A 27,702-nucleotide genomic window follows, 5' to 3' on the forward strand; every position below is an offset into this window, starting at 1 on the left:
GGTTTTCGGTTCCTGTTTGAGCACGTTTAATTAGCATAAATTTAAAAGGGAATTCGGCAATAAAGCGCTCAGCGCCAGGAAGTTTAATCAAGCCCCGAGCACATGAACTCGAGCTATGTGATTACAATAAGCGATACCCCCCTTTAAATCAAAGTTATGCAATCTACAAAATGCACGCACAAAATGCTTCCCGTTGGCTAGATCTTATAAAGCTGCACTTTTGAATTTTGCCCACGCGGTGAAAAATTGTGCGACAATTAGTTCACTGGCCAAGCGCCCCGAAAAAACTGGTTTTTCGTATAAAAGTTGATAAAGTATAAAATTCAGGCGGCTGTGGGCGGCGTGGCGGGATGCGTGTGTGCGAAAAATCATTCACTTGCCCATACGTGTGTGTACGAGAGAGCCTGTATATCCATTGAAATTGTTTAATAAATCGAAGCCAAGAAAAAAAAAGATACAAAAATTAACTGAAAAGTGAACAACAAATACCTTGGGACCGCAAAAAAATCGCACGCACGGCAACGATTAAGGCATGAGTACTCGAAATTCAGAGCCCCAGAGGCTGGGAGACAAGGCAATACAATGCTAACGGCCGCTTTATGAACAATTATGAACCGCGGGCGAGTTCGCCAAAAAAAAGGGGGGAAAAAAATATAAAAAAACCCAATTCCAAAAATCGAGTTGGGGGCGCATGCGTCACGCTCATGTCACTTTGCAAAGACAGAAATTACGAATATTATTCAATAAAATTCAAATTGTTGCTTTCACAGGCAAGGCAGACTGGTTGGGATTTGCTGTTATTATATTGTATTTATATTTCGGCGATTTTTTCTCGGCTATTTCGTTGGCCTAGTTACCTTCGGTTCTCGAGTGGCGCGAATTTCGCTTTCAATTTCGACTCGGCCAGCCAGCCAAGATTGCGCAAGATTCGTTAAATGATTTGGCAAAAAGACAGCAAATTTGTTAGCTAAGCTCCATTTCAAGTTCACCATTGTTGGTAAATTATAATAATACCCCGGAGACCAATTGCAACTGCAAATCCCCCAAAAGGCGCTTGGTTTTTTGTAACAAGTTTATTTACGGTTAACACGCATAATATAATTTATTGCTTCCACAGATTTATGCTTCTGTAGGAAATCGAAATTAAAAGCTAAAAATGAAAAATATTTTTATTCTCTCCTGTAATAATCCGTTTTGCTGTTTCCTCCGTTTTATCTTTCGTTTTCAGGAGGACAACCAAGTTCTTAAATCCTAAATATCTGATTATTATACTAACTAATTGAATAAAAGTGTTGAAAATAATAAACAAATAAAAGAAAAAAAGAGGGGAAATCTATGAGTGGGATAGGTGGAAAATGTGGAAAACACTTTTGCCTGCCCTGCGAATTCTAAAACCTAATGACCTGAGAATCTAATTCAATTTTTATTGGCTCTTGATACATCCGTATTACTATGGCCACGATTCTTTAACTGATGTTTTATGGCAGCAGTTTGATTAATGGGTTTGACTATCCTACATCTAACCTAATTGCACGATAATTAAAAGTGTTTATGGGCAATAAAAGAATACTTGACCTGCATGCAAGTTTGCAGTAATATTTTGTGAACTCATAAGGATATAGGCGGCTGAATAAGCTAGATTTATAGAAGTCATAATAGTTGGGCCCGTGTTCTACTTCTAAAATAAAATATATCAAAAATATAACAAATAATAACTGGTTAATGGTCAATCGTAAAAGTTGATTAATAATTATAATCCTTAGTGTCTACCAAACCAATTATTTTTAATTTTCTTTACCTTAAACTATTGGCAGTGATAAGAATGGTTATTAAAAAAATAAAAGTTTAAGGGCTAGCAAAATTCCACATTAACCCACGTAAACCCTCATAAATTTCAGTGATCAAAAAATTCGTTAACTAAAGGTTTCTGTTCTTAACCTAGGTTGGGTTAAGGTTTCTTGGGGGTGCGTATGGTGTAAGTGTGTGGGGCGTTTCTAACAAGTTGGACAGCATCACAGTGTACAGCCATTAATTTCACATATTATTTCACATATTATCTTCCCCCTAAAATTAATCAACAAAAATAAAACCCCCTTAATTCACTGGCGAAATGGTCTGTCCGAATTTCCTGGCTCGCTGGCCGAAACCCTTGCTACCATCGGGACCCATGGGAGTTCGCACAAGACTCTCGGCAGCCCGCTGGGCAAAGGAACCGGATCTCGATCGGGGAGAACCATCCAGGAAGCTTCCAGTTCGAGATCTAGGCTGCCCATCATAGTCTCCTCCTCCATGCTTGTAGTTGCTGAGGAAACTTCCCGTGCGAGAACGCGGAGATCCCTCGAATCCCTCTGAACCAAAGGAGCAGCGACGATCGTAGCCCGAATCCGTGGAGATGCGTCTGCCTCCGATATACTGAGCATTATCGTAGGCCGCCAGTTTGCTGCTCAGCTGCTGGAAATTATTGGAATAGCGACGTGGCCACACCTGGTAGCCACCGCCTCCGCCGCCCACCAGCTGATCCGTTTGAATCTGCTCCCTTTCTATATTAAAATCATTGGAGGGACGACGATAGAAGCCGCTGCTCTCGCTGGCATTCGAGAAGGTCCTCTCGAACTGCATGGATCCATTGGAGAAGCGACGCTCCTGGTTTTGATTGCCTGGACAACTGCCATTGGAGCAGACCGAGGTCTTCCTGTAGTTACTATCTGTGGCAGCCTGTTGACCAAAGTCTGAAACCCGCCTCGAGCAAGGACAACTCTCCGAGCAGTTGGAATCACGTCTCTGAGGAATTCCCCCGGTTTCCGAGCAATTGCTAGCCCTTCGCGACATTGAAGGAGGATTAACCACCTCTGGTGAGAAGTTCTGCTCGGAACAGTTGGACAGACGTCTTTGTAAATTGCTCACGGGATTACCGCCTGAATTTGCAACAGAGGATACCGGAGAAGCATCGCCCAAGGCAGCCGCTGTGTTGGCCGAAATCGTTGATGTGTTGCTGTATCTTCGCGGACCATAGCCGAAAAAACCCTGGGGATTCATGTCCTGGCTCTGATTGCCACCAATGCTGCCGCGTGGCTGATAGTGCTGATAGGGATTGGTATGATAACCCTGATAACTCTGATTCGGTCCCATTTGCTGATAGTAACTGGGTTGGAAATCCGAGTTATTACGCTTGAGTTTAAAGCGAAGATCGGGAACAGTTTCGTGACCCGAGAAGCTGCCACCGCGACTCCTCTCGTAATTTGAATCATTGTAGTAACGATAGTTCTCCACCATTCGGGCCACTGGAGCGGCAATCTGGATGACGGCTGCCTTTTTGCCGGTCTTCTTCTTGGGCGCCACCATTTCGTACACCTGGAAGGGACCACTCAGGTGACGGGCATCCCGGGCGGAAGAGGATTCTAGGTACTCCACCAAAGCACACTCCTTTTGCTGCAGTTCCGGGTACTTGTTCATGAATTGTCGAACATCCACGGGTATAGCCATTCCTGGTTTTAGAATTCTTATCAAGGCAATCTCACCGCAACGGGAGAAGAGATCCGAAACCTTTTCAATAGTAAGCTTATCCATTGGAAGATCACAGGCCACAATGGTGCGCGAGGGCATGGTCTCATCGAAACTGGGCAGGGGTTCAATCCTCCTCACCTTGGTGCCCACATCATTGAGTTCAATTTTGCGGGATTTGCGACGCACTGCATCGCCGACTACTTTCCATTCCCTGGTCAACTGGCGCACCCGCTTGAAACTGGAGACCAGTTTTAGGCTAACGAAACCCTCCTTGTTGCGACGCACATGCTTCAAGAGGAAGGCATCCTTGAGGATGCTCTCGTTGGAGAAGTAGAACTCCACGGCATCGGTGATCTCGGCGGCCAGTTCCTCGCTGGGAATGAGCGAGGGATCGAGGGTGTCGATCTCATTGGGTCCCTGGGATTCGGCATCTAAATCCTGAGGGATCTGAACTTCCTTTTCCTGCTCAGGTTCCACCTCCTTTTCCTTCTTGATCGCCAGGAAGGAGCGATGACTTCTCTTGGCCTCCAGAACAGGTGAGTTGGCTGGGGCCACCGCTGGAGGTGGAGAAGCATCCAGGGTGAAATTGGGATGCAGATAGATATTATCCATCTGGTGCTTGCGGAACTTTTCCAAATTCGCCTCACTCAAGACAGCTGGAGGCGTTGATTGCCTTTCGTTTAATTCCACCTCGTGCATGATGTGATTATCCACCGCCAGGGGCTTTAGTTCATCACCCTCTTCCGAAGACTCCTCGGAATCGCCAATGGAAGAACCCATTCCCACATCCACCAGCTGATGATCCGTGGGCGACATGGGTGGCGCCGTGGGCGAGGTATCCTCCGAGGAGCTGCCATTGCTGCTTCCCAGTTGAGAGTCCAGCGATTCCATTTGGTGGAGCAGCGCCTGGGCGGATCGCCTGGCGTGCATGCGTAGCAACTTGCAGGGGAGGGAGGAGGAAAGCGGCACCACCGCCTGGGAACTGCAGCTGGGCTGGTCATCCAGTTCCTCCAACTCCTCCTTGGGTTTTTCTTTAGGAGATTGGGGCTTCATCACAGGCACCGCGGTGAGAATGGGCGCCAGAATGGGCGTGGAATCCACAGGACTCACGAGGAAGGTGTGACCCTCTGCTCCCGCATGAGGTGCCTTCACCTCGTAGACCTCTGGTTCCGATTGATCCTTCTGGGTTTTATGATTATCCATGGTTATAACTCTTTCCCCAAACGACCTTGGCTGATGCTCTGAGATGTTTTATGGGCACTCCAGCAAAAGCAAACAAAAAAGCTTAGGCAATGGTCTTTCTTTCCGTCTTTTTCTCTTTCCTCGCCTTAATTTCTCCGCTCTCTTTCACTTTCACTTTCAAGTTCAGCTGGGAGCTGCACTTTTTATTTATAAGCCAAGAGATCTGCCAGATCTGAGTAACCAGAAACCGAAACTGAAACGTTCATTGAACGTCAGCTGTTGCTGTTGCTGTTGCTGCTATGTTGCCAATGTTGCTGCCGTAGTTGCAGCAGTTGCTGGTGTGCTTTTTATGTTTTATATCGCCGTTTGCGTAATTTCGTCTGCAACGTGCTCGGAATTTGTTTAGGGCGTTTGGTTCGCTGGGGTTTTTGTGTGTTTTTTATTTTGTTTCTTTTTCTAGGCCGCGCTTGACACCGTTTTGCCAAAGTTAATAAATAAAAGTTCAATTAACAATTTCGACGACGTTTTTGGGTAATTTTCGAGTTCAAGTTGTTGCTGGTAGTAGTTGTTGTTGTTGCCCGTTTCCTAACTAATATGTATTTCCGTAAGGCTGTTTCTGTTTCGTTTGAACTTGTGTAAACTTTGTGTTTCTGTTTCGCACGCGACTAAAATTGAGTTCATGCAACGCTGCAACGCGGAGATCGACTGAAATTGCAAATTGATTTGAGGTCGGTTAAATACCCTCTGCTTTCGTTTCAATTTTTTCTGCCTCTTTTTTCGTGTTTACAGCAAAGCCAGGCGGCCGGCGGCAGCGCAGTCGACGTCCGCCAGCGGCAGCGGCGTCGGCGGCGTTATTGAGCGGTCCAAGTACGCACGATAACAACAAACACAGCAACAACAACAGCCAGAGTCAATAGCAACAACAACGGCGAGCAGAGAGAGCAGCGACGTCGGCAGCGACAACTTATTGGCAACACACACGAAACTTGTTGCGTTGGCAACAACAACACCGGGGGGCTACAGCAGCAGCAACAACAGCAGCAAACACAGCTGCAGCAATAGCAAACATAACAGCAACAATATCGAACAACGCAGCAACAACCACAGCAATAGGAGCTGCAGACACAGGAGCAACAACAGCAAACACAGCAGCAACAACAAAGCCTGCAACAGCAATAGGAGCAGCAAACACAGCAGCAACACCAAGAACAACAACACCTTCTATAAAGCCAGCAACAACAGCAAACACAGCAGCAACACAAAAATAAATACCACCAGCAATATGACCAAAAACAACAGCAACACATGGGTGACAATCGCTTCTTTAGTCGCTTGAATATTCTATTAATTTCCACATCGCACACACACATTAACCACTTCCGATTTGCATTGATCGCATGAAAATTGGGAAAGTGCTTTTCGTGTGGCGACCTCGTTGCACACACAAAACACACAATTTCAATTGCAATCGCATTCGCAATTACTGCGTCCAGTGCTAGCCGTTTATCTCCGAGGGGAAACAGGAAGGAAATTGCAGCTAGACAACAAATTGCAATTTGAGGGTTACACACTTGACAACCCAGAGTCGCTGATCAATCAATTGCACACAAAAAGGTCAGTTCCGCTTTAGAACGAAGCGATTGGAGTTGTACAGAAAGCAATAAATAGAACAGGTACAGAAAATATAGGACATTTCTTAGAATATTACATGCACAAACTGCAAAGATAAAATTATGATTTATTTATCTTCTTCCAGATCATATTTAAATACATAAATAATGAGTATGAGATATTTATAAAAATACTAGAATAATATTTTATTTAATAAAATTCAAGGCTACATCACTCTGCAATAATTAAATAAGAACTATAAAAACCCTATTAAAATTATCAAATAATATTTTTTATAAGCAAAATATATGTTAAAAATCCTATAAAATCTCTATTAAATTTCCCTTATTAAATTCTGTCATTTTCCTTAATCAATTATAACGCCGTGAAATGGATCTCGCCAATCTCGCTGTTTACCCGACTCATTAGTGCAGGGAATCTTCATTACATCGCAGTTATCGCATCGGCAATTTGCATGTCAAGTGCAAGTTCAAGTGCAATATTGAAATGAGCCGCATAGGCAGCGTCATTCTCTCGACTTTTGCTTTAGCTCCCTCGTTGTGTATTGTATTGTGCCTTATTATATCATCGCTCATACAATCATATGCAAAATATGCATAATGGGCAAAGAATAATCCCTTTAGCGGGGGCCTTACTTTTATGAAACACTGTGTTGCATCAGCTGCACCTCCTCCTCCTCATTTTTTAGCGCTGTTTACCCAAACTGATAAAATTATACAAGAACAAGAAAGAGGCGAGACAGAACCAGAACAAACGTTTGCAATCCAATTACAAGGTGCTGCCTGTTGCGGCCACACGGCGTATACTTGACATAAGGTCAACTGGCCATCAAATGCTCATTAATTTGCCAATTGACGACAAGCATTTCATTTCGCATAGTGGAGTGAATAGTTCCCCCCTACAATTTGATTTGCCAACAAGTAAATTATGTTGCCAAAAAAAAACGAAGAGAAAAACGTAAAAAAATAAGATAAATGAATAGCGAAAAAGAAAAAATCTTTGCAACCTTGCGGTAAGAGACACACTGGCATACTGGCAGAGCAACAATAAGAAATCAAGAGTTTTGTTTTATTGTTTATGGGCCTGGTAGCAGAAAGCATAGAGCCAACAAACAAACCGCAAATGGCAAATGATTTATTTAATACGAATCAAAATTATGATTTTGTTTTTTTTGGGTTTTTTTTGTCTACTGTTTGCAAGCGGCAGGCGTGTCCCTCCAAGATCGATTAATCCAACTCGTTTGATTGTGGCCAAAAAGTTGGAAATAATCCAGGAAGTGGCTACATTTGAGGTAGGTCAAATAAAACAAAATTATAAAAAAATATAAAAAAGGTAGGGAGCTAGCAAATTGCCTCTAAAAGCCAATTTTTAAGCCTTAGCTCCGTATTGTTCACGCATTTATTTGCCTTTATTTACTTTTTGCACTTTTTTCCCCGAGAGGCAGTCGAAGTGCGTTCAGGGCCACCGATCTGTAGCTATAACCGATCTGCTTGCGATCGGCGCACATTAGCAATTGTTAGCTGAAGTTTGTCCTTCTGTTGACATTTTGCACGCGTTGCTATGTTGTTGAGCCTACGCAAAAAGTTCATAAAAAAATAAAGAAAAGAAAAACAGTTCGCCCCAGAGATTTTTCGATTTTTTGGTTTGGCGAGTGGGAAGACCTGGCTGTCAGCACCGATCAGTCGAGATATACGAAACTGGAGTTTAAAGTATTTCCATTTCCATTTTGCATAATTGCAAATTGCATAGTGCACTTTCATTAATATATTTTTAGCACGACGCTCGATTCAGCTTTTCAGCTCATTAGATTGCATGACTGGTGGTCGGGCAACAATTGGCAATCAATACGACAGTTTCCCTCACCTCAAGTTCAATGTGGCGGCTACTTAAATTCCTTGAATTTTAATTCCTTGCTTTGTGCCACGCTGATGAGTTATGATCGCATATCCTGCGCGTCCGGCTAAACGGATTTATGGCTGCAAATTGTATGGATGGCCGCGAAAGTGGGTCATGAGAATCCGCACTCGGGATTACATAATTCAGAACCTTTTATCGGGATGGAAAGAGCCAGAAACCAGACGGGGAAACAGGTTCAGGACAAGGGCAGTGCAACCTTCGGGTTGTTTTGATCGGCACTTAGAGAAAAATAACTTGATTTTAATAAAATTTAAATATTTTTTATTTATATAAAATGATTGTATTGATTTTGGGAAATTAAAAAGTGGGAAGAATAGCAACAATTTTAATATTATAGGGCAATGAGCTTTTTGAAAAGTCTTCGAAAAAATATCTTAAAAATAATTATAATAATATTACCAAATTTTATAATTCATAGCACTAAACTTTAAAAAATGTATTTTGTTACATGACATTTCATTATCTAGATTAAGTAAAATTCTTAGAGAGAAACTCACAATCTTGCTAAATTACATGGTAATTTCTATCTCAATAAAACCTTCAATTTTTCCGCCGTGCAAGTGGCAATCACCACCTGCATCTGGTGGTGGCATCCACTTGAGAGCGGTGCCCGAAAACCAGTTCGATGTCAAGTGCCTGAAGTGCCTGCAACGAAACGAGCCCAAGTTTCGGCACTTCATTAAGGAAGCGACCTTGGCAGAGGCTGATGCCAGCACAATTTATCGCCGGTGGAGGCAGGAAGACGTTGCCGCCGCCGCTGGCGACTCGTCCGCGATTCTGGACGGGAGATGGACATGGGTAGGAGATGGGGCTGGCGATGGAGATGCAACAGGTTGGAGACCGAAAGGCTGACCTCCAGTATGGCGTTACATATAGCATATTTTTTATTCGACTGCCAGGTAGGCAGACCATTGTGCAGCACGCTTTTAATTAAGCCGCCGCAGTTCGAAATGTAAATCGCAAAGTGCATTTGCCTCCTTTCCCGAGCGACAGAATTGGGTTACAAATGTCTCGGAGCGGAGAACAAGATATGCAGAGGAAGAAATCATTAAGCGTAATATAATAAAATAGAAAAAAATATTTTATTTATTTTTGGAACTCAGGATTTAAGATCTTTTAACATTTATTTTTTGGACTTTTCGGCAAAAAGCTGACAGATCCAAGAAAAATTATATCTCTAGCAATGATATAATATTATTAGTAATGTGATATTATAAGAATGATATTAGGTGTTAGAATTTTTCTAATAAAATCTTGTTTGTAACAGTTATTTTTTCTATAGAGGATATAATGTTTTAATAGATAAAGTGTTGATTTGGTTATGGTTTTTTTATGTGTGGGGCTGGGCCTCGCACTTTTCCAAAAAAAAAAAGAGAAGTAAATCCGCAATCCACAATCCACCCAAGTTGTGCAATTAAAATCGCAAGCGTTTTTCGAGTTGTGGGTCCCCTGATTGGTTTTTGTACATTTTTGTATTTTTTCTTGTTAATTTTTTTTAGTTTTTGGTGCGTGCAACGCATTGGGGGCAACGCCTGTCTCCGTGTGGGTTGGTCTCCCTGCCTTTTGGTATGTGCAAAATGTTATGGCCATAATGAAAAGACCGACATAACGTTTATGGCCTGCGAGTTTGTTTATTTGCTTATTGAAAGCAAAAAAAAAATACCCAAAGGGAGCTGTGAGATCTATGGAATTGTAGAATTATTCTAGCAATTTGCAGCATGCAAGTTACCGTTGGGGAGTATGCCATAAATTAAGCTATTAATAGCTCAATTAATTTCCTCGACTACGATTAAAATTCCCACAGCATGTTATAAAGCAAACATTGCAAAACGGAAGCGTATCTGGAAGTTTACGGCAATGAGAAGTTAAGTACAAACCCCGATCAGTGATAACTTAATGCTGTTTATGAATTGGGTAGAAAAAAAACACATATAATTGGAAGTAACTGCTCGATCTTTGGGGCTATCATAAACGAATCAAACTTTGGTTGGTCCGGTTGCGTGACTCAGGCGCAAAATGAATTTTCCAGCGATTAATCTGCATGTGCAGCCATAGAATACAAAATATACACACAATATATCTCTATCTCTATACACATAGGCGAAAACGGCCTTCAAAAATGGCAAACAACGCGATATTAAATTATGCGCCTAGGCCTATTATTTTATGCAATTGATAAATTGACAACGAGGTCCGCTCACTTTTGTGTTTTTCGCTTTTTTTCGCAGTGAAAATCCGCTCACATGCGTGCCAAGTTTCTTGCCCCGCCTACCATATATACCACATCATGTGGCATATATATAAAATCGCATAATGCCTGGCAACTTTCATATTGAGTGAACTTTTCGCTATTTGTCATTCGTTTTCAATGTCAAGGTTGTCGCTGCTTATAATGCATTTATCGCCTTTCAATTAGCCGCCAGTCGCAGTCGCAATCGCATCCTTGTCTAAATTAGCTGCCTCTGCTGAATTTGCTTAGGCAAATTAGCTTGGCTGATAACACTAGTTTACAGCCAAAATACACCATTACCAATAAACCACTTTTGACTGTAAGACTCTAAAAAACTCTAAGTTTGCCGATCTGGAGCTTACAATTTACTCAATGTATCCATTAATTTTTTCTGCAAAGTCAAAGGCTGACATTATAGTGGTAATTTGAAGCCAATATCACCTAATTTGGTTAAGAGCAACTCGAGATATACACAAAAAAACCCGGATCTACAAAGAAAAAATGTTCTTTAAAAAATGTAAAAAAAATAACATAACAAATTTTTGATTTATTTTTTGTAATCTAGGCGTCATTCTTTCTTTTTGGTGCCTGTTCAAAAAAGTATTTTGTAGGCCAGTGTAATTATGTTGCTTTCGGTGAAATTCACCAAGCGAAAAAGAGTGAAAAACAACATTCGAAGGCAACGAACGCACTTGCCGATAATAAATTCTATCTATACTATAAATATCAAATATCAATGCATTTGACAAATTGCCTGCGATATTCAAATTTGTCTATGGAAAGAATGGGCCGGAGTTTCTGCCAAGGCTGCGCCAAATGGGCATAAATCATTTAACCCCAACTCACTGGACATATCGAACATGAAAATAGGCGTTTTCCTTTTATTTTATCAGCCAATTGAGATCGCGGGCATTTGTTAGTCATTTTTGTGATTTTTTTTCTGGCATATGTGGCGTATGAGTGATGTTGAATTTAGGTCTCACCTTTAGCCGCCACTTCCTCGGGGAATTGCATCTCCATCTCCAGTGAATCACTGAATTACTGGCCATAAATTGAGAGTTGCCTCGATATGGTCACGCCAACAGCATCATCATCAGACGAATGGCCTCAGATGTCGCGCTTTTTGGCGTGATTTCGAGTCGCCAACCTTGGCCTTAGAACATCGAGTACAATCGCTTGTTAGCCGCCGATACAGATGTACACTGTGCATGCAACAATCGGCTGTCTAACGGCAGTTAGGCACTATTCTCGACAGCTGTTAACAGGCGACCCAGCCCCACCCAACCCATTCCACTCCATTCATCGCTGACATTGCAAAACTATAAATAAAACTGAAAAACTAAAAACAATATGCAGTAATACGGCGAACCGTTAAGTCTGTTAGATTAATTGCACATTGATTACAGGCAATTACAATGAGCAGAGCGAGAGTAACGGAAATGAAATCGAGAGACGCGGCTAAAACGCGAGCAAGTCGCGTTGAAACCGCACTGAAAACGCGCCAAACAGGCGGAAGCTTAAAAATGCTTCAAAAGTTATAGAGATCTAAAAATAAACTTAGAGTTTTCTGCACTTTTATTTTCAGGACCAGGCTTCGTAGTTGGGTGAGTTCAATAAATACTTACAGGCTAGGCAAACATGTGTAACACAATCTTTAGTTAGCAACTAATACAACTTATCGAACAGTAGGCGGCGAAGGCGTAGGCGTAGGAGGGGGCGTGGCAGCGGCAGTGGCAGTAGCAGCCCGCCTGCTTGGCACACGAGCAGCAGCAGCCGCCGCCATAGGAATAAATACTACAACTTAAGCTGCCGCTTCTCCATTTTTCGCTCGCGTTGCAGCAGGAACTCGCGCCTCAAATCGCTGGATCGCATCTCTAAAATGCAGTTCAGCTTGCTGTGGATCTGCTCTGCCGTGTGGGTGTCCGTGTCGAAGTCGTAGTGCTTGAAACGAATATTGCTGCTCGCGAAGAGGCCGGAAGAGTGACCCGGACTGTTGGGGGAGTGGGCGATGCCCGCGCCGGCGCTTCCCATATTCAGCGTGGTCACGCTGGCATTAATCTGCGCCGACGTGCAGCCGGCGGAGAAGGAAGGCGACGAGGAGTTGGATTTCAGCCAGATGCGCAGCAGGGCCTTCAGCTGGCGTCGCTCCACAATTTCGCAGTGGGCTACAAAGTCAATGGGCGTGGAGACGGGCTTCTTTTGCGGCCAGAACTTGGCATTCTTGTACTGATCGATCTCTATTCGCTCGCCGGAAATGCCCAAAGTCACGTCGGACTTGAAGAACCGCTTGTCGATGATGTTCAGGCGGAAAGTGCGGTGCATCGGGGCCTCCAGCATGTCATTGTGGTTCAGCAGGCGCTTCTCGTACTCGGTTACATTGTCATGCGGACTGTCTCCTCCTCCTCCTGGATCGCTGGTCCCTCCATTTAGATTTATACTTTGCAGCGCCTTCACAGCCGCCTCGGCCACGGCTGCCTTGTCCTCCTCGGAAGTCATGGATTTGGTGCCCAGCTGGTTGTGATAGTCCACGCGGGTCACCGGCGCCAAGGGCCGTCGTTCAGCTAGCGTCAAATGGGAGAAGCCAAACTTGGAGCAGGGTTCGCGGTTGTCCAGCGGCGGAAAGTCCTCCATATCATCGTTATCCTCCGTCATATACAAGGCGTAGTGCTGCAGGGATTTCAGAGGAACCTCGGGATACTGCAAGGAGGTCTTGTAGCAGACATAGCCGATGACCTCCTGGATTTTGGCCGAGGCTAGAACGCAGATCTTCAGCGGATAGTTGCGATCCGGTTCGGGAAGCATATTCAAATACACATTAATCCGTTTCGTTTGCATGCCCACCTGGGAGGTGCCATCGAAGCGGGCGAACTCAACGAAGCGATTCTGCGTTTGCTTGGGGCTCTTGGCCAGCTGCTCGGTGAGTTGGCTAAGAACCTCGTTGCTCCTCGGCACCTCCTTGCGCCTGAAGAAATCCTCGCTGTCCGGCGGCTGCACTTCCTCCTGGTAGTTGATACTCTTGATGCGCGCCGCCCGCCGCTTGGCAATGTCCAGCTTCTCCAGCTTCTGGGCAGTGTTGGAGCGAAAGCGATGGGCGCCCACCTCGGGATACATCTGGATGTCGAAGGAGTGCGTCGACATGTCCTCCTCGTCGTCGCTGAGGTCCAGTCCCGGGTAGCAGATGAAGTCCACCTCCTGGAGCGGCGCATCCGGATGGCGGGTGTTCCGCTCGGGGGTGGTCCCGCCCCCTCCCCCTCCTCCTCCTCCCCCCGTGGGCGGTGGCTTCTGGGAGCGCCTGAAGTGATGATAGTGATCTCCAGCTCCTGGATTCCCGAATTTGCGCAAATAGTGCTTGGGCATGTCGTCGCTCAGCATCACCGTCTCGCACATGCCCGAGTCGTCCGTGGAGATGAAGGAGTTGCGGATGTGGGAGAGCAGCCAGTGCTGGTTGGAGTAGGTGGCCATGGTGGTGGTAAACAAAAGAAAATCGCTTTTCCGGAGTTAATTTCTATTTATCTCAGCATCTCGGGAAAAAGCACTAGCGCGTTATGGTAAGTTAGAGATGGTAAGTGGGTAGGGTGTGTGTCTCCGCTAGGACTCAGCGTTGCCGTATTATCCGCGCTGGCCCGCCTATCGGTTATCGGCCACCATATGACTTTTTCCAGACGCGACGAGTTACAGAATTACAGAATAAGTTAATTAAAGTGAGTTTTCCGCCAACCACGCTGCCGTTCTTCGATGTCCCCATCTTGAGAACTCCCAGCCGGATCGTGTCGATGTGCTAGCCAGCGGCGAGATGGCGGGCATGGAGGTAGAATTCGACGAGACGGTGGTCAATCAGTTCAGCTGCAAGCGCTGCGACCGCGTAAGTCTCGCGGAAAGGCATCCTATTGGATAGATTTAATCATTATCCGACTATTACAGACCTTCAAGAGCAAGCGGGACCAGACGCTGCACCGGCAGGAGGTGCACAACCACAACAAGACCACCTACGAGTGCAAGCTGTGCGCCAAGAGCTTCTGCAACTCGGGCAACCTCGATCGCCACATGAAGGTGCACAACGATGTGCGGCCCTTCGTGTGCAACATCTGCTCGAAGGCCTTCGCCCAGGCTGTGAACCTGCAGCGCCACTATGCGGTGCACAGCGGGGAGCGGCCCTTCACCTGCAACTTCTGCAACAAGTCCTTCACCCAGCAGAGCAACATGAAGCGCCACAAGATGACACACACGGGCGAGAAGCCCTTCCGCTGCCAGCGATGCGGACGGTACTTCTCCCAGCTGGTCAACCTCAAGAAGCACAAGCTGGGCCACCTCAACGCCAAGCCCTACCAGTGCAACTACTGCGAGAAGGGCTTCACCCAGCTGTCCAACTTCAAGCGCCACCTGCAGTCGCACATCAAGGAGGGCGTCGACGTGGACGTGTCCGCCTCCATCCAGCAGGCGGCCGCTTTGGCCAGGGAGCGGCTCGAGGCGGAGCAGAAACCGTAAGTGGTGGTTAGGAGTAGAGGAGGATCAAGGTGCCCTTTAAGGCGATTAATCTAACTAGACCTACCTCAATTGTCTAGAAAGATAAGAAGAGGTTTAGGACTGCAAACAGATAAGCTTAAGGCTGACAGAAGGCATAACTTAGTTCATATTCACCTTGGTTAAATACCAGAATTAATCAATTGTATAAAAGTAGAACCTCTTCCTTAATTGATGCCTCAAATTACCAATCACAGAGTAAATACGAGATATTTCATTCCAATGAACTTATATTAAGGCATATTAACATCATTTTAAGGCATGTTAACGTCACTTTCCATTTTAAATAGAATCCTTTAATTTAATTTAACGTTTAATACATTTTTAGACATTTCAACTATAAAAAAGGCATTAAAATCACCATCAAAAATGTTTTCCAGCGATAATTAGACTGACAAGCATAGAAAAAGCCTTGATTTCAATTGAATAAGCTTATATTTTGAGGCAGTATTATTTAATTTAACGTTGAAGACATCTTTAAACATTTAAACTATAAAAAAGGCTTTAAAATCACTATCAAGTATGTTCTCCTATAATAATTAGACAGAAAAGCTTAGAAATCCCCTTGATCCTCCTTCAGCACTCAACTCTAATTTACCATATTAAACTCTTTTCCCTTTTCAGAAGCTTCTTCGAGTGCATGGTTTGTCGGGCCATCTTCGATACGTTCGCCGACTACGAGAAGCACGAGACCAAGTGCCATGAGGACCACGAGCGGGCCCAGCTGGAGGTGAATCAGATGTCCCACATGCATCCCGACGACTATTTGCCCATGAAGTTCGCCGTGCCCGATCTGGATACGCACGAGATCATAATTGAGACTACACATTAGAGATGGCGATAATGTTAAACAAGAAACCATATAGAAAACACAAAAATCAACTCACACCTACACATACAAATAGCGGCAGTTGCGTCTGGAAGATAGATTGTGAAGAATATTGCATTGAATATACAGATATGAATAGATATGCAGGCCAACATAGTTCTCCATTGAATTACGTCAATAAATGCAATAAATATATGCAGAAAACACTGGTGAACGTTGCTAATCAACCCGATCTCCGTTTACATTGTTGCTTTGGAGCCATTAAAGACCAGGCTAACCCGTCGATTTACAGACCCTAAAGACGTTTTAACTGCAGCCTTTATTATGTGCCATTTTATGGGCATATGTATGATATTTGCCGGATTTTCCAGCGTCACATCATCAACGACAAGTCCCCAAAACCTCGCAGTGCGTAAATTGTCGCTTTAATGACACATTTCCCGTGCTCGTAAAACTGCCCGTTTTCCAGAATGTCTGCAAAACATTCTTGCGTCATTAATGCGGCAAATATGTTTGCTAAATAGTCGGCAAAGTTCGAATAAGTAAAGGTGAAGCTAACCGACAGGTCCATAATTTATACATGTGTCTGCCACAATGATTTCTCGGTTATTTGATTGAAACTAATTAACGGCACGTTCCCGACTTGTTTACAAGCCACCAGTCATTCGGCCATAATTGATCGTAGGGTCCTGGCTATCAGCATCCACTCGCTCGCTCTGACCATGTCCTTTTGCGGCTTACACAGTCATCGTTTTTGCTGCAGCAGCGCTACTAAATCAAACTATTTATACATCTGAATCCCCGCACTCACTCTTTTGCGCTCACAAGGAAATAATATTTCATGTCCACATCCTCGTCCTGCCTGCCTGCCATGTGTGTGCTCAACTGGCATTCGATTGCTTAAATGGTCACTGCCTGTGGGTAGCCTCGGCCTCGGACTAATAGGTCCACATTTATTAGGCTGCCCGATGTCATTTGTTATAAATTTATTATGGTAACTGCCCTGGCCCCGATCCCAGCTCATAAGTTGGTCAAGAAGAGCTAATAAGAAGAAATGCATATGATTTATAGAAAGCTGACCTAATCTGGGATTAAGAACTAAATTATTTCATCATCTTTTTTTACTAAAAGCAATTAAATAATTATTTTGGGAGTTAAGTTATGTTGTTTTCTGTAAAAGTAATAAGTTTACATTTTTTTTTTCAATACTTTCATATTTGTTATAACTTTTTATAAACGCATTTTAGAAAATTATTTATTTTTGGAAAGTTAACTTGAGATTTTCTAATAAGGTTTAAATTGTTTACCTATTTCTATTACATTTATTTATCTATCGTCAATTTTTAATTAAATGTTATGGATTGGTGGGCTTAGTTTTCCCCAACTATGGAAGATACAAATTAAATTATTTAATCAACTTTTTTTACTAAAAGCAATTTAATAATTATTTTGGGAATTAAGTTATGTTGTTTTTTGTAAAAGTCATAAGTTTAAATTTTTTTTTCATGTTTTATAAATGCATTTTAGAAAATTATATATTTTTGGAAAGTTATCTTGAGGTTTTTTAACAAGGTTTAAATTCTATACCTATTTCTATGAAATTTATTTAGAACTTTTAACTCGAACTTTTATGTAGATGAACAATATATTTTGATTGCTGTTGAACTTCTATTCTGTGATTGTTTCCCTTTCCACTGCTGAAATGTCTGGTGCAGATTTGGAGTGTGTGTTTTCAATGAAATCAATAACTGCTGCCTGCCACGCCCCTTTTAGCAAATGGGCGACGGACTGGGGATTGTGATTTTTGTGTTTTTCTGTGTGTGTGTGCTATTTTTTATACAGTGCAAATATTTGCACATTGAGATTGTGTGGCAATAACGGTTCGTTTCCCGTTTCGACCCCTTCGCCCTCATTGCCAATTGTTTGCTCAGCAGTGCACAGCATGCAAATAATCACACTGGAAATCTGGGATGCACAAACATTTAGGGGGCGTGGCCATGGCCATGACGTCACCCAGGGTTAATGAGTTCTGGGTTTTTTTCAAACAAGTTGACAAAGGCAAACAGCATCATCAGTTTTGCACACGCAGTTGAGTCATTAAGGACAACGCCTGCGGTTAGGAAACATTTTTTTGTTTGGTTTGCGGTGAAAAGTCCCTATCCTAAAAGGCAATTTCCATTCGAGATCGAGATTTCCACTTTTTTTTCCTTTTTGACATTCAGGCAAGGCCACCCGCATGTCCTAAATTGATTTGGCAAGTGCCCCATCCCAGCCATCATCATCATTACCATTATCATCTCTGTTCTCCTTGTCATCTTGGCTTAGAAATACCAACCAAAGCCACCAAGTCAACGCCAGCGAGTGTGAAAAGCCACAGAAAGGAGCTCGAGCAGTCGTTGCTTTTCATGTTGCTCCTGTGCTGCTGCTGTTGCTGCGGTGCCGTTGAAGTTGCTGCTGTCGCGTTGTTGTTGCTGCTGCGGTGTTGTTCTGACATTGCTAGCCGCACATTATGGCCACCAAGTGGCTGGCCAAACGAGAATGTCAGTGGCAGAAAAAGGAGGTGGAAATCACATGCATGTTGCTGGCGGGATTGCAACTGCAACTGCAATAGCAACGCGTAATTGAGTTTTACATGCGAAATGGAGCTGCCAATTGCATTCGCCCCTAGTTTCACTGGTTTCTGGTTTCCGGTTTTACCCCAATAAGCCATAATTAGACTTTTGGCCAGCGGGCAATTGAATTTTATTGGCGCTAAAACTGGCATTGAATTTTGCCATTTGATTGTTCGCCTTTTCAATGGCTGCGTATAAATACACGCCTGAAATCTATCCAAATGAAGTCATTGCCATGTCAAGCGACCCGTTCGTATATAAACATTTATTTATACTATGTATAGTGGGTTTCGGCATTGTTTTGGTTGTTGTTTGTTGGCACTTTGCGTATGCCACTCACAGCGGATGTTTTTGGCTGGCGATACGTGACACCCACAGACTGCGTGTCTGACTGGGTGTCCATGTGGGGTCCTTATGACCCCCTAACTCCCACCCCTCCACCCCCCACAGATAGGCAATAGAAATGGTTGACAAACACATATGCAAGGCGGCTGTCAAACACGCAAGCCGCTTAAACTAACGCGTGTGCGTGTGTGTGTGAGTGTGCGTGTGTAGCCGGTTTTGGCCAGGTTAATTTGGAAAATGTGCCAGGCACCCAACGGGCTTCGGTTTAGAAGAGGTGTGACAACACACTAGCCAAAAATACTTCTTAAAATATTAATTAGAATTTATAAAATATCGTAAAATATCATAATATATCATACAATATCATAAAATATCATAATATATCATAAAATATCATAAAATATCATAAAATATCATAATGTATCATAAAATATCATTAAACATTTTTCCATACCCCAATATAGAGATTATTTTGGTGAGAAATAAGACAAATACATTTCTTATGTAAATATCATTCCCAAGAAGTATAAAGTAATTTGTATTTTCGTAATAAAAGTTCGTTAGTTAGCAATATATTTATTTTTTGTTTGTGTAAAAACCAAAAATAATGTGCAAATTGGTTTGTGTATCTAAACAAAACTTTAAACATAAATCATAAATAGTTTTGTGACGTTTTTAAATTGCCTTTACCTTTGTGAAACTTTTGAGCAACAGCTGAACACACACGTCGTATGAGTAATATTTACTTTTAAAGCTAGAAAAGAGCAAGCGTATGCACTGTGAGAAAACTAAGACATCTAAGATATATACTACTATACTATAATAATAGCAATAAGTGACTAAACTTTAAACTTTAGGATTCAAGCACTGTCCACTGGATTAACTCCATGGCGAAGCTCGGGGCCATTATAATTGCCATGAGTAGGCATTTTGGAAGTCATCACACCTGGACACCGGGACTAATCAAGGGGGAATTGGTTATGACTTTTGCCTGTCTGTCTGTCAGTCTGTTTAAACAATCAGCAGATGGCGTGAAGTTAACTGTGTTGACAGCAATGCAATGGTATATATGTACTATATAGAGTGGGATAGATGTAAAGACCTGGAAATAATGGCTCATCAAAGGCGTTGAGTTACGCTTGGTTTAGTTGCAATGTCAACTATTTTATTGCTGACCATTTTGGGCCCCGAAACTAAGAGAGAAAAGTGTTAATGCAGAACGCGTCCAGACAATGGCCACAAATCCCGCCGGGATAATGGAAATTTATGTGCGTTTAAATAGGGAAAATGTCGACACATGCAACCTCACACCCCACAGATAACCGATGTGTTGTAATTTCCCTGCCATATTTGTAGCGTTCCCCATCGAGCACGAATTGAAACCAAGCGTGAAGCTCATAGCCTCAAGCTGTTGGTACGCAGCGAATGCAAATGACCAGTGGGCGGCGGTGATTGGGGGCGGGATGCCTGCATAAATTAGGTCAGCTGTTATTAAATGCATTTTATTCATAAGCTTAAAGCCACCGAACACGCGCTTTCCGTTTTCCGCTTTTCCGTTTTCAGTGGCGAACGGAGAAAATTAAATTTCTGAATGTCCTGTCCTTCGACTGTTTTTGCATATCAAAGCAAAGCTGGGTCATCCGGTGCTTCTTCTGCTGTCTGCTGTCGTCTCTGGCCATAAATATTTGATGAGCTACTGCATTCCTTTGCCTGTTGGCAATTCCGAAGATAAAATACCTGTGACAGTTGGAAAGAAAGGGGGTGAAATTCAGCAATTGTGTAATAGATTAGCATGCAAGTACTTTACCATGTTTTGTCTCTGTGTGCTGTCTTTATTTATAGCCGGTGTCCCAGGGTGGATATGAATTCCAAAAGCTTAACAGTCTTAAATTCCTGCTGTATGACAGGCAAATATTTATATCCGTTACTCTTGAACTTAAAGGGGTATTTTGTATTCGTGAGAAAGTATGTTACGGATAGGAAAAAGTGCTTCCAACCGTACAAAGTCTATATATTTGTGATTAGGATCGCCAGCCGAGTCGATTTAGCTTTGTCCGTTTGTCCGTCTGTCTGTCCGTATAATCTAAAAAGTTGGACCTAAAAAAGCCTAGCTCCCTATATCTTTGCATACTTTGTAAACGTTTAAATACCACTTTATAGTGTTTATTAATACCTTTAACAAGGGTATAAAAACGTAAGAAAAAATTTAAAAATTAAAAAAAATATATTTAAAAAGGAGCAAAAATCATTTTCAGATAGGTGGCGCCACTTCCAAGCGACTGCTTGCATATCTCGCACTCATTCAGCTGAGTAACAGGTATTTGATAGTCGAGATACTCGACTTTAACCTTCTCTCTTGTTTAGTTACATATATGTGGGAAACCTGAGCCTTAAATTCACTTACACTCTCCTGAACAATCTATTCAGTTTAAAAGCCGGATCTGGCACTTTTCCCTGCTAATCCTTGTTGTCAATTTATTCCGATTGTAGTTGCAATTAAAGTGCCTTGTTTTGTCACATCCTTTCTGGAAGTGCTTGGTGGGCGTATCCTTCGTTACCATCCTTCCATCCATCTAGCCAGCTACTAATTGCGGTCGTATGTGGGCTAAAGTTTCTCCATTATCCGCTTTGTTCATCGGTTGCACAAGCTGTTTGCCATTTTGATTAGAAGTTGTTGCTTACTGCCGCTCCGCAATGGCCTGCAAGTCCATATTACGTATACGCCGCATGGGCCCAGCTGTGCAAGCAAAAAGGAGAAAAGGCATTAAAAATGATAGGGGGAAGGAAAGAATGCAAAATGCAACCAACTATTTATGATGCATGCCAGTTGAGAATTCCAATCCATTCCATGCCAGCTAAGAATTTTCTTAAGAGTATTTTTGTTTTTTTCCAATATGTTTTTGCTTTCAAAAAATATTGATTAGCCTGCTTGCCTTTCTCGGGGCTGATTTTGCCATTGATTTGAATTTAAAATGAAGGCCACATCAAATTTAATATATATTCAAATATGAGCAGCAGACCGAAGTGGAGCAGCCATATCCACTTCCACTTCCACCCTCATTTTTCAATATGCTCTCCTGGAGGCCAGACCCTCCGCTTTATTCGGATGTAAATAAAACAAAAAGCCAAAATACTCGACCACTGTCGACGACTCTAATTAGAAACGAGTTTACGGCGCATTAATGTCTCATTAAATATTTCATTTGATTTGCCTTCGCTGGCGCACTGTTATTAAAATTCAATTTCGAGTGTTTACATTCTATTTCTGTCGGCGTTTGCATAAATTTCCACTGAACAGAAGCGGCTTTTGGCAATGACAAAGAGCAGACTTTGTTCGGGGGATAATTTTAAATAAATAAATTTGTTCGGCCATTAAGGGAAAGGAGTCCCCGGCACATGCGAGTCCATGAGCTCAAGCTTAGGCCAAGATTTATGGCCTAAGCCGGCGGAGCATGTGGAGAGAGCCTAGGTAAGCCCAAGAATATTTCAATTTCGCTGCCGCATTTTTAATATCCAGGCGGAAATTGCAGACACTTTGTGCTCCATCCCTCAAGTAACCCCAATGAAAAAAGAGAGAAACTCCATTGTGGTTTCGCTGATTGCCGCAAATATTTTACGGCTGTCTAAAAGCGGGAATTCATTGTCAGCCGTTGATGTGGAACTAAATGCGAGTCGGTTAAATGGAGGGCTTCCTACACATGCGAGTCCATTTGCCAGAGAGACAGAAACACAGGGAGCTTTCCACAATTTTCGCACACGATTTGTAATGAAAATGGAGCATCTTCCTCACCGCAAAATCCTGTGTGTATGTGTGCGGTTGGGTTGCCAAAACTCTTGGGATTTGCACATCAAACATTTCCATCGATGCAAAATCTGTTTGTCATTTTTGATGGCCAACAATATGCTTGGCTGTGTCCATGCCAGCAGTTCGAGGGCCACTTTGGCCCAAAACTGAAGCACTTCCACTCGTTTATCATTGAGGGGAATTTCCTGGCTGACTCGCCGAATAACTGGCGCCTGATCAAAGTTAATCACTTGTGTGGAAACTAGCCGGGGATTTGATTTGATTTTGATTGCCTGTCGTCGGTTAATGAAGTTGGGGAATTCACTCTAAAGTGTCTTGACTTTCTGATAAATTTTAGGAATTTTCATGTTTGTTTAAAGCATTTAAATTTTATTATTTAATTTGGCTAAGAGAAGTTATTTTTTCTCTCTCAAATTTATAGATCTAAATAAACAAAACCTAAAATGATAATTGCTTTATTTTTGCAGCTGTGAAATGAATTTTTATACCCTTGCAGGGGGTATTATGATTTCAGTCAGAAGTTTGCAACGCAGTGAAGGAGACGTTTCCGACCCCATAAAGTATATATATTCTTGATCAGCATCACTAGACGAGTCGATCTAGCCATGTCCGTCTGTCCGTCTGTCCGTCTGTCCGTCCGTCTGTCCGTCCGTTTCTACGCAAACTAGTCTCTCAGTTTTAAAGCTATCGGGATGAAACTTTCGTAAAAGTCGTATTTCTATTGCAGGTAGTATATGTCGGAACCAAACGGATCGGACAACTATATCTTATAGCTCCCATAGGAAGGATAAAAAAAAAAACGTAAAAAAATTCTAGCTCCGGTGTTTTTTGAAATTTTACCTTCTACTCTTGGGAACATTTTTTTTTATATATTTCTGAATTTCGTTTTTTTTTTTTTAAATCGGATCACTATATCATATAGCTGCCATAGGAACGGTCGAAAAATTAAATGGAAATTAATGGGAAAAAAATTATATCTTTGTTGGTTTTTATTACAGTTCCTTCTACTCTGGAATATGACTATTTTGAAATATTTCCGAATTTCGATTTTAATTTTTAAAAGATCGAACTACTATATCATATAGCTGTGATAGAAACGATCGAAAAATTAATGTGAAATAATAAGAAATTTAACATTTTTGCGATTTGTAAATTAATAGAATGATCTGCAAGGGTATATAAGCTTCGACTTGCCGAAGCTAGCTTCCTTTCTTGTTTTAAATATTTTTAGACAATTTGTATACAATATAAAAATGAGAAATAAATATACAATATTTAAAAGTCTTTTTTTTTGATTCTCTGGAAGTTTGGGATTAGCTTTAATCTTAAATGAATTATAAACCTCATATTCAGTTTACTTGAAATATGTTTAATCTGTTCATAAAAATTGAAAATAAATAGTTTTCTTGTAGGTTAACGATTTAAATTAAATATAAATTTAAAACAAATTTATATGCAAGCTCAAGTGTTGTTTTACGAGTCCCAAAAAGTGTCAAATATTGTTTTCTGTGTGGTGTACATTTCTGAAGGGCTTTGCATATTCTAATAGCTGGGAAATTATTCTCTCGACAGTTGCAAAACTCGTTCGTTCTGTAACTGGGCAGGCAACAAAACAGAACAACAAAAATCATCAAAAAATCTGCAACAAATTTCGCAAATTAAAAGTTGCTGCGACTCCTAGGGGGAGCGAGAAGGGAATACTCTGTGGGAGAGAGACAGAGAAAAAGAAGAAAAAGCGAGGGCGGCTATGTGGGTCATGCTGAGCAAAGAGGAGACTCCCTGGAGAAAGGCTATTTGCTCCCCTCGCCAGCTTGGATTTATTTTTACCCGCTTTTCCTTTTCGACGCTCAGTTTCATTGCATTTTTAATGCCACTCCACAATTTGTTTTTCGATTAAAGCTTCCCTAATAAGAGTAATTACTGCCAATTGGGCCAGCAATTGTTTGCAATTTTAATTAGCAATTTATCATTAATCATTGTGGTTGGTCGGCTGCAAAAACTGTGTCAGTCAAGCGCAGGGTTTATTGATGGAAATTTCAATTTGCTTTCAAAGGTGCATGCAACTTCTGAACAACTTAATTATATTCCCCTCATTGTTTGGCATCAACTTGCCAGCAGTCTTCATCACACACTTTGCGGTTACTGAGTGACCAATAAGTTTTTCCTCCCATCACTTTTCTTTTGTTATGTCCAACAAATTTGCTTGTCAAAAGCAGCAAAACTTTCACAACAAACAAAGGCGGAGGATGACAGGAAAGAAAGAACTACATACTATATATACTTATAAAGAGAAGAAACTTGTTCTTATCTCTTGGTAATAACACAATGTACCATATTTCCACCGTGCAGGGCGATTGCATTTCTCAGGTGAAGTCGCTCCGAAAAGAACACACTTTGTGTTTATTGTGTACACAACATAATTCAATGTAAGCAGGCAAGCGAAAAACTCGCAGCGCCGGAGGGATGTGGCCATTCCCAGAGCCATTTCAGATCCATGCACGAGCAGTCTCCACTGTACGGGTGGGCATGTACGGGGTACTCAGGAGCTGCCCGAGGAGCAGCTGCCTCGACAATGGGCAATCGGCAAAGTCAATGGTCGGAAGTTGGCATTTGCCTGTGTTAATACTCTTTTAAAGGGCATTACTATGATGGTCATAACTTTGCCAGGTTGTGATAAAAATATTTCTAAATAAAAATGAAAGAGAAAAATATAAATTAAAAACTTTTGCTCTCAAAAACTGAGTTAAATGTTCTTAGGATGGGAGCAAAAGGGAGAGACGGTAATAATTAAGTACAACATACACCCAAAAAATGTTGATATGAAACGATGATCGATTTGATGTTAAGTGGTATCAATTTTTACTTAATATGCTGGCACCTCATATCGAATATGTCTGAAATGTAAACAACAGAGAGAGTTTTTACTTCTCGCTTCCACTCACGTAATTTATGTCGCCTATTCTTCCTCTCTTTTTCGAAGTCAGAGAGTAAGAGAGAGAGAGATTTCGGTAAAAGCAATATGCGTATGCAATACCAGAAATTTACCAGGCACATATCTATTTGATCGCGAATTCTTTTTTTTTGTGTGTAGCAGAAATGCTAGAAAACCCAAATATAAGGAAGCTAACAGTAAATATATATTTTAAGCATTATATTTTATTACTTTCTTCTGTCAACATATTTATTTCTTTCTTCTGTAAACTAAAGAGTATTTGCAACTTTGTATAGCCGTACAGGCACTACTCCCTACTCCTACATAGTTTCCGTTCCTCTCGGTTGACTGAATCCTGGCTTGGCAACTGATGGAGAGATAGGACAAGAGACAGACGTCTAATGACAAACACTTTGTCAAAAGTGCAGGGTGCATAAATCAAACTGCAGGCCACTCATTGCCCTACCCAAACACCCAAACAGCCACCGCCACCCATTCAACCTTCTTCCGCCTGACACTTGATTTGAATTGCTGAGCAGATCTCAAATAGAATTCCAGTGGTTTAGTGGTTAGCCTGTGGTTAACCCATTAAGATGCATGACTCGGAATAAGCTGACTGTGACCGATAAATCACGAACCGCTTTCTAAAGTTTTTGGCTCTAACCCAATGAAATCCCTTAAGGCCTCTGCCCATTTCAATTAGTTCTATAACACTCTACTACGATTCCAAAAAAGAGTGAACAACTCTTTTACCTTGACCAGAGTTTTTCGATTTCATAAATCTCAGCGGAATCCAGACCGAAAACGAGGCGATGACTTTGTCCTTTTGGAAAAGTGAGGCGCCACAAAACTTTCTTTTTTTTTATTCTGTTTTGGGTGCCAGCTGCACAAGCAAAAACAGGCACACCCACATGCACATCGAAGGACACCGAAAAGGATGTGCTGGTTGTGTACTACTGCCTGTTAAAATTCCACCCGTATGCAAGCTTTCCCGTAGTTAATTATGCACTTGGCTGGCATAATTGTTTGATGGACAGCTGGGGAATTGGGTTTCGGGTTTTCAGTAAATGGAAATTGGGAAAACGGGAAAATAATGCAAGCTGGTTAAGTACCAAATTAGCGGCTGCCAACTGCCAGGAGTTTACCAACTCGAATTGCGACGCACTCGAAACAGTTTGCATTCAAATTCAAATTCAAATTTCGCCCCTAAGCCGTTGGCTCGGTAGTCTTCCGACTTGACGGCTGATTAGGTTTATTATTCAGCGCTTTTTGGCGAAATCCACTTTAAGCGGGCTCCAGGCAACAGTTTCTGGGACACCCTAATTAGTATGCATGTCACACAGCCTGTGTGGAAGCGACAGATGTGACACGGGGCCAGGACATTCGCTGTTTTCTCGCAACAAACAAACCGAAGAAAGCGCCTCTTTTATGACACTTTAAAGCCGATTCTCCCCCGAGTAGTTACTTTTTAATGAAGAAATAACGCCGGCGCAACAATGAATTCCAAATGGCGTTTTCTGCAAATAATTGCCGGAGATAATTACCCATTAAGCCACTGCAGATTTCATTTCATTCAGCCATTGTTCACTCAATTGCTGATTTAAAGAGCTGCAAGGGGTCCACCCCATCTCCCACTACTTACTGTGTTTATTTTCCTACTTGAGCGGTAATTTCGCGTTAACATTGTCACGTTTTTCACCCGAAATCGAACGTTTAACAATGACTGGGGCCACACGGCGTATGTGTAATGTGTTCAAAATGACAGGGTTCTCTCGCTCGTCTGCCGTCAGGGATTAGTGGCAAGTGACTGGAAGGATATGTGTCCTTGAAACTAAAGTACCCAAGGCTGGTTCTCTGAAACTGAAACTTTTTCGATCTGTCAGAGGGAAAGGGGCTTTTGGGGGGCGTGTCAAAAGGGCGAAATAGCAATCTTACTTAACACAAAATATATTGTGGCAGCGCCATTTTCAATGGCTTCGAGGGCTGTTCAAAGAGTTTTAGCCAAGTGCTTGGGATAACTGCTCGAAACTGATGGGCTAACCCACTCGCACGGCGCTTAGATTAATGTTTGCCATCGCAGACACAAAGGATATTTGATAAATGATCCCGGCCATTATGTTTTCCCTCATCTAGGCGCTCAACATGTGTAAGTACATTTGTACGAGTCAAAGCGTATGAGTGTCCTTTTTTACG

General features: G+C 42.3%; 3 protein-coding genes and 1 long non-coding RNA gene across 5 annotated transcripts; 1 reads left to right on the plus strand and 3 right to left on the minus strand.

Moving 5' to 3' along the window:
• Positions 1 to 1,058: 1,058 nt before the first annotated feature.
• Achl (La ribonucleoprotein translational regulator Achilles) lies at positions 1,059 to 5,378 on the minus strand. The gene has a single exon (XM_017142525.3). It carries the CDS (start codon positions 4,705 to 4,707, stop codon positions 2,095 to 2,097), a length of 2,613 nt encoding a protein of 870 aa, XP_016998014.2. The 5' UTR covers positions 4,708 to 5,378; the 3' UTR covers positions 1,059 to 2,094.
• A 6,646-nt stretch (positions 5,379 to 12,024) lies between these two features.
• Positions 12,025 to 14,011, minus strand: Sin1 (SAPK-interacting protein 1). The gene has a single exon (XM_017142522.3). It carries the CDS (start codon positions 13,925 to 13,927, stop codon positions 12,260 to 12,262), a length of 1,668 nt encoding a protein of 555 aa, XP_016998011.2. The 5' UTR covers positions 13,928 to 14,011; the 3' UTR covers positions 12,025 to 12,259.
• A 79-nt stretch (positions 14,012 to 14,090) lies between these two features.
• LOC108058037 (zinc finger protein 568) lies at positions 14,091 to 16,019 on the plus strand. The gene is made up of 3 exons (XM_017142523.3): positions 14,091 to 14,327; positions 14,387 to 14,946; positions 15,611 to 16,019. The coding sequence occupies exons 1-3, from the start codon at positions 14,259 to 14,261 to the stop codon at positions 15,816 to 15,818; spliced, it is 837 nt and encodes a 278-aa protein (XP_016998012.1). The 5' UTR covers positions 14,091 to 14,258; the 3' UTR covers positions 15,819 to 16,019.
• Positions 16,020 to 20,277: 4,258 nt separating this feature from the next.
• On the minus strand, positions 20,278 to 21,711 carry LOC138912458 (uncharacterized). 2 transcript variants are annotated; one of them, XR_011418004.1, is made up of 4 exons: positions 21,581 to 21,711; positions 21,177 to 21,509; positions 20,580 to 20,665; positions 20,278 to 20,509 (listed from the first exon to the last, which is right to left on the minus strand). It is a non-coding gene; the product is annotated as an uncharacterized lncRNA (long non-coding RNA). The 2 variants fall into 2 exon arrangements; XR_011418003.1 differs by having other exon boundaries at positions 20,580 to 20,668.
• Between the last annotated feature and the right edge of the window lie 5,991 nt (positions 21,712 to 27,702).

Source organism: Drosophila takahashii, chromosome 2R (assembly GCF_030179915.1).
Source record: "Drosophila takahashii strain IR98-3 E-12201 chromosome 2R, DtakHiC1v2, whole genome shotgun sequence".
Taxonomy (NCBI): domain Eukaryota; kingdom Metazoa; phylum Arthropoda; class Insecta; order Diptera; family Drosophilidae; genus Drosophila; species Drosophila takahashii.

Bases quoted from the DNA above. Each gene is read 5' to 3' on its own strand.
- Achl (XM_017142525.3), bottom strand. From the start codon at position 4,707: ATGGATAATCATAAAACCCAGAAGGATCAATCGGAACCAGAGGTCTAC.
- Sin1 (XM_017142522.3), bottom strand. From the start codon at position 13,927: ATGGCCACCTACTCCAACCAGCACTGGCTGCTCTCCCACATCCGCAAC.
- LOC108058037 (XM_017142523.3), top strand. From the start codon at position 14,259: ATGGCGGGCATGGAGGTAGAATTCGACGAGACGGTGGTCAATCAGTTC. The intron at 14,328-14,386 runs GTAAGTCTCGCG...CGACTATTACAG, and splicing joins GCTGCAAGCGCTGCGACCGC to ACCTTCAAGAGCAAGCGGGA. The intron at 14,947-15,610 runs GTAAGTGGTGGT...TTCCCTTTTCAG, and splicing joins CTCGAGGCGGAGCAGAAACC to AAGCTTCTTCGAGTGCATGG.